Raw genomic sequence first — 10,098 nt, 5'->3', positions numbered from 1 at the left:
GAAGCTTTATCGAGCCTGAAGTCCAAAATGTCAGAGCTAAATGTTAACGTTGTCGTTGGAAACATCACCATGGTTGATCCGGAGGTGTATAGATACTGGTTGGATGGTTACTCAGGTAAGTGGTGTTGTGAGATATGATAAGAATTGTGGCAGAGACTCGAGTATAAACCTGAACATCAAGTGAGTGAGCATTTATTAGTTTAGTCCCACATAATATCATTCCATGTAAGTTTGAGTTACGTGAACAAATATCCGCGTGCATGCATCATCATGCATGCATCTTAGTACATGTATACGCTCAGGCCTACGCCTGATGATCTAGCAATCCAGGGGTTTAGGAGCTGAAGGCGTGAGCACATCATCAGGGTATATTACTGTTAATTATTAAAAGCTGATGTAGCACCCTGCACATTTATTTTCCCGTCATGACATGCATTGATGACAGACTGAGTGTGTTTCACGAGTAGAGCCTGACCTGTATTGTTTACTGAGCTGACTGAGGTATCAAAGTACAGTAAATTAGACCTAGATCTAATTGTAACGTTAACTTAGAGAGCATAGAGTAGCAATTCTAGGCCCACTAGGTCTAGTCTATGTCTACTTCGTAAATTTACTTGTACTAGAAGTATAACTTGTCTCAATTTATAACAAAAGTAAATTAAAGACATAAAGTTATGCCTTGTAGACGTAGACTTTAGTTGTATTTTGTTGTTGTTATTGTTGTAGCTGTGTATGTGTGTATGAGTGTGTGCCTGTCATAGGCAAAATCTAGGTCTATCTAGACTCCAGGCCTATTAATAAAAGTAATGAATACATCTTTATCTGCTAGAGTAGTAGATATGTGCATACAACAACATGCATGTGGATGGATTTTTGTAAAAGAAACTTAATCTGTTGTGCTTGTGGAGTCATGTTGCCTCCTTTTAGAAAGTGTAAAGCAATCTTCACTCTGCATTTTAATATAATCTAAGATGTAACACTTGACTCTATTCATCATCTCCAGTGCAGCTTGATGTGTTCATTTCTCATTTCCTCATCTTACATGTGATGGCATCACTTGAACAAGCCATAAATGATGCATCACACGTTACCCCGGGGTACCACATTGTGTAGCGCCACCTCACATCCACTCGAGGACAGCCGCAGAGAAATGCATGCACTGAGTGTGGGTGTACATAGTCATTCCCATTCCACTGCATGTTATACTATCCATGCATGGCACGCTGTGCTAGCAATAGCGTGTGCTTCAGTGCAGTGCAGAGCAGTGCAGTGCAGTGGCTAGCGCATGCTAGCTCCAGCACCAAAATTATCTGGTATTTTACCATGCATATTCAATGATGGTGATGATGCCATGATGAATATGATTATGAAATGAAACTATCCAGTTAAAGTTATGATATCAATGTCATTTTTAAATGTTAGTACCATCATTAGTATTGCAAATATAGTGGTAGTATTAGTAGTAGTAACTGTAATATAAGTACAGCAATCGAATAGTACATTTTTAATATTAATTATGTCGCTGCAGCCATTGTCATTATACCTTATTACCAATTGCCTCTATCTTGTTTGCCTTTATCTCTACTGAATTTGTACTTCTGTTTCCTCAATTACTGCAACTGCAAGAACTTATCAGTAAATACATGTGCGTTTGTTTTTTTGTTGGCATTTTTTTTTTCCAGCATATGAAGCTACAAGGAGGAGACATCAAAAGGTCAACAGACAAAAGCCCGGATACTCTTTTGATATCATCAAGAATGATACAGATGATAACTACCGTGCATTTATCGCAATGGAGAAGCATCTGCACAATCCACCAAGTCTTGCCAACCAGCCCCTGTTTCAAATTCCAAATGACATGAAGAGATTTCTTATTGAAAAGTAAGTCATTGTGAATGTATTTTAAGGTTTCAGGAATAGCGATCTCATTGAAAATGCACTGTGTTATCAAACAAAATGTTGTCAATGTAACTCTCAGCTCTTGTGCAAAAGACATCTACTGTTGAAGCAAAATACCCTGTGTAGCATGGTGATGTGTGGTTAAACTCTTTCCCACCAGACTTTCACAGGCATCTATATGCAGGTAATGAAATGTGAGATGAAATGTCACACTGCAGGAACATGTGTAGAGCAGGGTGGTAGAAACCCATTTGCTTACTCGCACGGGACGACTCGAATTCGCTGCCAGGCAGGTGATATGAATAGGCACATGCCTGTTAAAAGTATGGGGTCATTTTCCCAATTTTCTGAATCTTACAGTTGTCAGAAATGTATTTTGTAACACCCTGTGGTGTTTGGTAAACAACTGAATATATTGCAATTGTATGCTACCTTGTCCTAAATTATCATGACATATATGTACGAGTGTGTATAATCAATTGAGATCCCAATCCCCTCCTCTCCCCCTCCCCCCCCCCAAAAAAAAAAACAAACAAACAAACAAACAAACAAGAAAAGAAAAGAAAAGAAAGAACAAAATAAAGAAAAATGAATGGAATTCAGATACTCTAAGGAAAACTGCCTGGGACAAGATTGCAAACATGCTTGATGGCTATTTCATTTCAGACGTGATTACTTGCATATTGTTCTAAACAGGTTGTCACATTTCATTCTGATGTCCTGCCTCTGTTACAGTGCAGGAAGATGTTATTTTGACAACAGAATCATATAGTCAACATGTTTCTTGTTTAAAAATAGCGCAAGTGTGGCCATCACTCCCGATCAATGAAGATTAGCACATCAATGTTACAAGTTCATTTTCATTTTCATTACTCTTGACTGATAAACAAATGCATATATTTATCCTACAAACTTTTGAAGGTATTATGAACTGGACTCCTCAGTTGCCAGAGAAATTCTTGGAAAGAAGCTCTCCAGCAGACATCGAAAGGACCTCGATGAAATAGGAGAAAAAACAAATGTTGCACTGCGAAGCTGTAGAAGACAGGTTAGGAGTTCATACTACATATTTCTTGTTTAAATTGTTTGGTCTTGACATGTATGCCTCTATATCATGTATTGGTGTCACAGACATAATGCTTTCAGATTTTCCTTTTGTTCTACATTGTATTTGTCTGTCTGTCAGTCTGTCCTACTTGTAGTTGCCTTGTTACCACTAGACAGAGAACACAGCATGTGGTAGTGGTACTGTAATGAAATTTTGAATTTAATAATAACAAAGAAATTACATTATTTGAGTTTTATCGGTAAGGTCAGAAGTCATCACAGGGCCGTAATAAAGCAAAATTTGTCTCAAATTTAGTGATGATTCAAGAAGTGCATTTAAAATTTTGTTTTTAGAGGTGTAGTTTACTTTACTTACTTACTTACTGTCCTTTAATCCAACGATGGTATCAGACGATGCCTGTTCATCAATCATCTGTGTTTCCACATGCACATTTCCTTTGACTTTCTAGTTGAATGCATTTGGATCTGAAGATACATTAACTCTACTGGCCTGGACAGGAAGATGCCAAAAGCTATGTGACTGGGATAAAAGCTTTTATACTCCTGACCTCTGAATTTTCTGATGTGCAGTAAAGGCCATCATTGCTTATGTGTGTATGTATGTGTGAGTGCACGTATGTGTGTGTGAAATGAAGATACAATTATACATGTTTATCTTAGAAAGGTCTTCTTTGTTCCTTGTCTGTTTGCATTGCAGTATGACAATTTCAAGAGAGTATTCAAAACAGTCGAGGACATGGAAGGCCCGATGGTGAAAAACATCCAGAAACATTTTCTGCTATCCGAAGAACTTGCAAAGTAAGAGTCTCAGTAATGATTGTCAGTTAAAAATCACTCACTCAGATGGCAAATATCCAAATAACCTAGGAGAGATAACATAGCTAGTTTGAACTAGACTGTAATTGTCATCTTTCCAAGCAATGGGCAATTCTCCTTATAAAGAGAATTGCAAAAAAGTGAAGAGATGCTTATTCATTGATGTATTAATTTGTTTGTTCGAAATCGATGTTTGCTTGTCAATTTAGTTACAGAAGTTTCTTTCAATTTTCCATATTCAACTGTCTGTTCATTGTCTATGTTTATTTGTCCATTGAGGGACTTTCTATTGAGCAATCTATCTGTCTGCCTGTACTGAGAATCACAGTTCTTTTTATGCAAGGTTGCCACATCAGTAGTCGTATTCAGTGACCATGATCCATGAAGAATTGTTTAGAGTGTAATTGTTTCTTAGACCAACATCTTAATAAAGAACATAAAGCATCACTATTAGTTATTCATTCCTTTGCCAACAGGAAATATGCTGCCATTGTGTTCTTCGCCAACAATCGGTTTGAGACGGGAAAGAAGCGGGTGCAGTACCTGACGTTCAACGACTTGGCGTACTGTGCAGACCAGATGATTATCAGCTGGACAGCAGGGTCCATTGGTATGTCCAGTAAAGTAAACAATACTCTAAACAGACAAGGGTGTGAAGGGAAATGAAAGTAGGAAGGAATATTCGTTTCTTGTGAATATTATTTTGGTACTTATGTTGGAAATTCAGTGTTTGTACACCCGTTCCATAACATATGAACATCGCTTTTCAGCTGTTGTTGTAGTATGAGATTTAGATTATTTCTAAAACATAGCTCCACACTGCGTTCAGATTTACTTGAATGAGTTGAGTAAAACCAGACAACAGAATGGTAGAAGTTTCATGAAAGTTGGATGAAAAACAAGAGTGTTTTAGAATTTTACATTTTTTTGTTTTCACAGAGAAGCAATAATCAATTAAAAAAGAACAACTTTTAAACAGCACATGATTATAATCATACATGCATACATGCATACATGCATATTATACCAGTCAGACATTGCGATTGATTGAACTGTACATGAAAGAAAACAAAATGATGAGGTTGTATTCTTTGCATGTACAGTTATTATTTTGTATACATCAACTGACTAGCAGTGCTGACTTTTCCAGGTGCAGGGTATAATGTGATTACCATTAATAACAACAACAACAATGACAGCAGCACACAAAAATCCAGGACCTTGATAATAATTTTGTCAATGAACTACTAGGAGAGTTGTGAAGTGAAGGATATCATCACCCCTTGTGGTTGCTAAGCAGAAGTCACTATTCAATGAAAACATGTGACACTTTGAAATTATAGAACTTTCTTATCTTCAGTCAGATTTAAATGATACTTCTGGTGCTCTGTTTGTCTGGTGATATAGTCAGCTTGAACATACTGTTAAATTGTTCTTTAAATCAAGCATCAGTTGCATGATTATTCCCTTGTCATGTATGTTATGGAAGATTACTGTAAAAGTGGATATTTTTGCGCGAGTGATTTTTTTTGTTCGGTTGGGTAAGATGAATTTTGTGTGTCTTTAATTCTGCGGAATCAGGATATTAACTATTGGAACATATGGCGTGCAAAAATATTCGCATGCTTTTATTTTCGCACTAGCTTCAATCTGTTAACGCGAAATGTGCGAAAATTTCCACACTGCGAAGATTTCCACTTTTACAGTACGTCTCTTTCAGCAATCAGCAAACCACTTATACAGATTAGCTTGAACAGGACAGTAGTTTGAATGTATGGCAGCAGACAACAGTTGTTCTTTATTTGCCGGGCAGACTCCAGGAAGGAAGATCTGGATGCGGACTTTGACCGAGAGTTTCTGCAGATGCTGCGAGAACTCAAGTTTCTCGCCTACGACAAAGACGCCAGCGATCAGCACAGAATGTGAGCATTGCATATTGCCATGTGATTGGACAATGTTGTATGTTTGTTTGTTTGTTTGTTTTTCCAGAGGCAATCCAGCAGAAAGTGATTTGTGATGTTATGAATAATCATGAATAAGAGTTAATTTTCTTTGAAAATGTTTAGAAAATCCCAAAGAATAGTATTGGGTAATAGTCTGAATAGAGGAGAGTAAATGATTTTCGTTCATTTCAGTTTGGCGTCATTTCATTTTTGAGCTGATTATCAGAATGATGAAAAGACAGAAAGGGTTCAAAGATACACTAATCTTTTATGAGAACAATGCAAAAAGTATAGTTATTATAAATCTTTGTTACATTCTATCAAAATTGTCATGTTCAGCCAAGATGCCAGTATCCAGTAGAAAGCAATGCTTGCAACACATAGATACCTCAAAGGAAAAGAAGATAGAAAGTTAAAGTTATTGCACTACTACATGATTTGCAACAGCACATGAAGTGATGTAAATCATTATTGAACATACAACATGCTGGAATGTCATATTAGAACTGGGTGGCTTAGGGAAGAGATTGACATTATTTTATGTGTTGTTTTTGTGGCGCAGGTTCCTGGGCAATGCAATAAAAGGGAAGGTCACAGAGCGAGTCCAATCTGACATAGAAAGTGACTTCAAGGTAACATCAACATATTGCTATGTGATATCATTGATTGCTTTTGTTCCTTTTCCCTTTATCGGGAATTCCAGTGTAGTTAAACATTGGTCTGAAAAGAAGGAGTAGAATTTTCTTAGCACAACAATGAAAATTTGATCAAAATCGGATGAAAACTGCGGAAGTTATTGCATTTTGAAGTTTCCCAAATTCTTTTGGAAACAGTTCTTGAACAGTCAATATGAATATGCAAATGACAAAGTGATGATGTCATCTACTCACAACTTGCCATATAGTTTGCGCATGGAATTTATACATTTCCAGTTTTTAATTCAAATGCAATTATGCCCCAGTCATACATGTAAATCCTTACCTGTATATATCTAACTGATATTATTCTGAAGTTAGTCAGTCAGGAATAACATAATGTTTTAACAGAAACAGTGAATTTTTGTCCTTTTTTTTCGCAATCAATGGGAAAATCACAAGGTGATGACATCATCAGCTCACTCATTTGCATATTCATATCAGTTGCACGAGAACTGTTCTGCAGAAATCAGAGAAACTTCACAATTTCATAACTTCCCTAATCTTTATCAGCTTTTGGTCAAACTTTCACTGAGTGTTGTATTTGCAAGATTTTGCTCTATCTTTAATATCAGATTAACTTCTATTAACTGGACTGGAATTCCTCTTTAGTACTGTAATCAGAGATTGATCCCCTAGTGATTTAACAATATGATTTTAAACATCCATACTGATTGTTTTCTGTCATCTGCAGAGGATGTTTCTCAGCATATTTCTTGCTCTATTTCTTGATGCAAGTAGATCTTGGTCTGGTTTACATGAATACACAATGTTCATTCCAAAATAGCGATATCATATCAAACACACCCCTCTCCTAATGTAGATATGTATAGGGAATAGAGATTGGAGTATTTGTTGACAGATTTACGCCGTGAAATTCTGTCTTGGAAAGATTGTCAATTTGGCTGCCATCCTCTCTCAAGCTCTCGTTTACTACTAATTTCAGAGTTTGTCTCGCGCCATCATCAGCATCGCCTGCGGCATGGTACATTCCAAGGAGCTCAGAGACTTCTTTTGTGATGTGGTCGAGAAGGTACATGAAAGACATTATAGAGTTGAACTTTATTTTGAGCTCAAAGTTAATCTCTATGATTATCAACATCGCCTTGGGCATGAATCATTGTTTGGAGCTGTAGGACAGCAGTAATCTAGAAATAAGATGCATGGGCATACATGATTAATTAGCATGTCTTTTTTTGACATGCAGCATGGTACATTCAAAGGAGCTCAGAGACTTCTTTTGTGACGTGGTTCAGAAGGTGCATGGAATACATCATAGAGTTGACCTTTTACTGTGTATTTTCACATCAAAGTTAATCTCTATGATTATCAATATCGCCTGGGGTATGATTCATTGTTGGTAGCTGTTAGACAGCAGTAATCCAGAAATAAGATGCATGGGCATACATGATTAATTAGCATGTCTTTGTTTCTTTTCATTTGATCATGAAATATGAGGCCACAATCAGCCAGGCCTGTTTTGTTTCTTTCTTCTTCTTTTTTTGTCAAAAGAAGCTGTTGGTATAATAGAAGAATTACAATTACATAAGTCAAAATGCTGAGGAATCAAGATGGGGCTTCTACAGATGACAGGTTTGACAGGAGGCCAAGGCAAATGTTGGTTATGATTGACATCCTACATGAACAGACTGAAGTGGACTGACATATATTTGGTTAACCCCAGTTCTGATACTAGAACTTGAGCACATCAAAATCTTTATGTGAGATTAGAAAGTGAACATTTAAAACTGATGTGTATGATGTACATTTCTGACAGTGAAGTTGATGTTTATACATTTCATGTTACTCAGATAAAGAAGCACCTTTTGTTTGTTTTCTCAAGTCTATGTGATTATTTCTTGTGGTAGAACTGCCCCACCAGCCAAATCAGGTACTTACAAACAGAAAGTGAGATACAATTCAATCCCACACTATTGAAAGTAATACATCAAATTCATGGAGTTCAATCATCAGTACACCCTTATTTTGAGTTGATTAATGTCCAATACTAGTCCGATGCACCAAAAATTTTTGGAAATGTGGAAAATTTCAAGCTGTGAATGATCTTTGTCATTTTAACTATCCTGCAATAAAACAACATTTTATCCAAGTTACACAAACATTTTGTCATGTATAGCAACTCTCACAGAATGCCCCTTGGGAATCGGAGGGGGTATGCATGCAATATGCAAACATGAAACATTATGCAGCGACCTGGGGTAATAATTATGAGGCCTATGGTGATGATTATAAAAGCAATATGCACATCATACGATAAAAGACAGCATGACATCACTCCATCCAGAAGCGTGTAATGTTTACGAGCGTTGTGGTTTTCATCGTGCTCAGATCATCGAGCCATGCAAGCAGTCTGGATGGACAGCAGACGACGTGGGCAAGTTTCTGACCATCTACACCAGCAGTAGTCTCCAGGTTGAGGCCATGGGAAGGTCAGTAGATTGTTCTGGAATCATAAATCACATGAAGTACTGTAAAAGTGGAGATTTTCATCATGGGATGGAATTTTTCTTATATTTCATGCCAATGGAAATTGGCACAAAAATAAAAGTGCAAAATTTTTTTGCTTGTTATATGTAATATTTTGTTATATGTTTGATGTTAATGGACTTGTATTGTAGGGGTATTACTGCTGTTATTTGTAGTTTTCTTCATCTTTGCCAGTCCTGTAGTGTGAAAGAATTTGCTGTTATACTGTGGATGAGATGTCCTATACTGTAGTATGTGCTGCCAAACCCCTCAGCCACCATATGGCAGCAGTTAGAAGAGCTTTCTCAATTTTCATCACTGTTTGCAAAATTAAAAACATGCGAAATTCTTCTTCCCGAATCAAGCATGAAAATTACTTGCATGAAATTTCTACTCTTACAGCAGAACGCACTTTGAAAAAATATTGTGAGAGAGGTTTTGTTCATTGCTACTTTTTTGTGTTGTTGAGGATTTGGTCAAGAAGACCTGAATTGTGTGTACCAGGTCTACAGCAATTCAAATAATTGATATCAGATGAATACTGATTTTTGTGAAATCAGTCATATTTGATCATTGATTAGTTTGAATGTTGAAAATTAATGACACTCTGTTTTTGCAATTTCAGATTATACAATTGTGTTAATTTCAGACTTTTAGGCTATTTATTGCTCATCACTCAATTCTGTTTGAAGGGAAAAAAATGTTGTTCTTAGTAGTGGAATGTATTTGTTGATTTGTGTCTGTCATTTGAATGCCTTTTTTTTTCTTTTCTTTTTTTAGGAATCCCAGACTCCATTCAGTTCTTGAGCGCTACATGTCAACTCTGCGGAAGTGCATCCTCACCATGTATCACAGCTGATAGTGACCATCAGGAGATGGACAAGTTTCCAGTTTCCCCTATCAAAGCATTAGAGACCAAACAAACTTCAACTGTGATAATGGAGTCAATAACTGACACGTGTTGGTGATCATGTCATCACACCCAACGATGAAGGATCTGTTGTGAAATATAAATGTATCGTCTCACTTAGATACTTCAAGATACAAGTGCAATCTATGGTAGAAATGTTGAACTTCTCCGGAGAAATGTGAATGCATTACCCCTGGATGTAATACTCCTAAGAGACGAGTTCCAAAATGCAGATGGGAGGATAACACACGGAGGCGTAGTGTGTGGCAGCTGATGTCCT

The 10,098-nt window shown here is 36.8% G+C and overlaps 1 protein-coding gene across 1 annotated transcript; it reads left to right on the top strand.

Moving 5' to 3' along the window:
• Positions 1–9: 9 nt before the first annotated feature.
• Positions 10–9,767, top strand: LOC139744651 (acidic fibroblast growth factor intracellular-binding protein B-like). Its single transcript, XM_071655078.1, has 10 exons — positions 10–115; positions 1,683–1,881; positions 2,821–2,947; positions 3,665–3,765; positions 4,260–4,393; positions 5,597–5,705; positions 6,289–6,358; positions 7,368–7,454; positions 8,771–8,871; positions 9,689–9,767. Exons 1-10 carry the CDS (start codon positions 28–30, stop codon positions 9,765–9,767), a joined length of 1,095 nt encoding a protein of 364 aa, XP_071511179.1. The 5' UTR covers positions 10–27.
• Positions 9,768–10,098: the final 331 nt, after the last annotated feature.

This window comes from Diadema antillarum, unplaced genomic scaffold, assembly GCF_040938485.1.
Source record: "Diadema antillarum isolate AM-2024a unplaced genomic scaffold, OU_Dant_1.0 seq00001200_RagTag, whole genome shotgun sequence".
NCBI lineage: Eukaryota > Metazoa > Echinodermata > Echinoidea > Diadematoida > Diadematidae > Diadema > Diadema antillarum.
The sequence above is the reverse complement of the archived record's forward strand: the minus strand, read 5'-3'. Positions and strand labels throughout refer to the sequence as shown.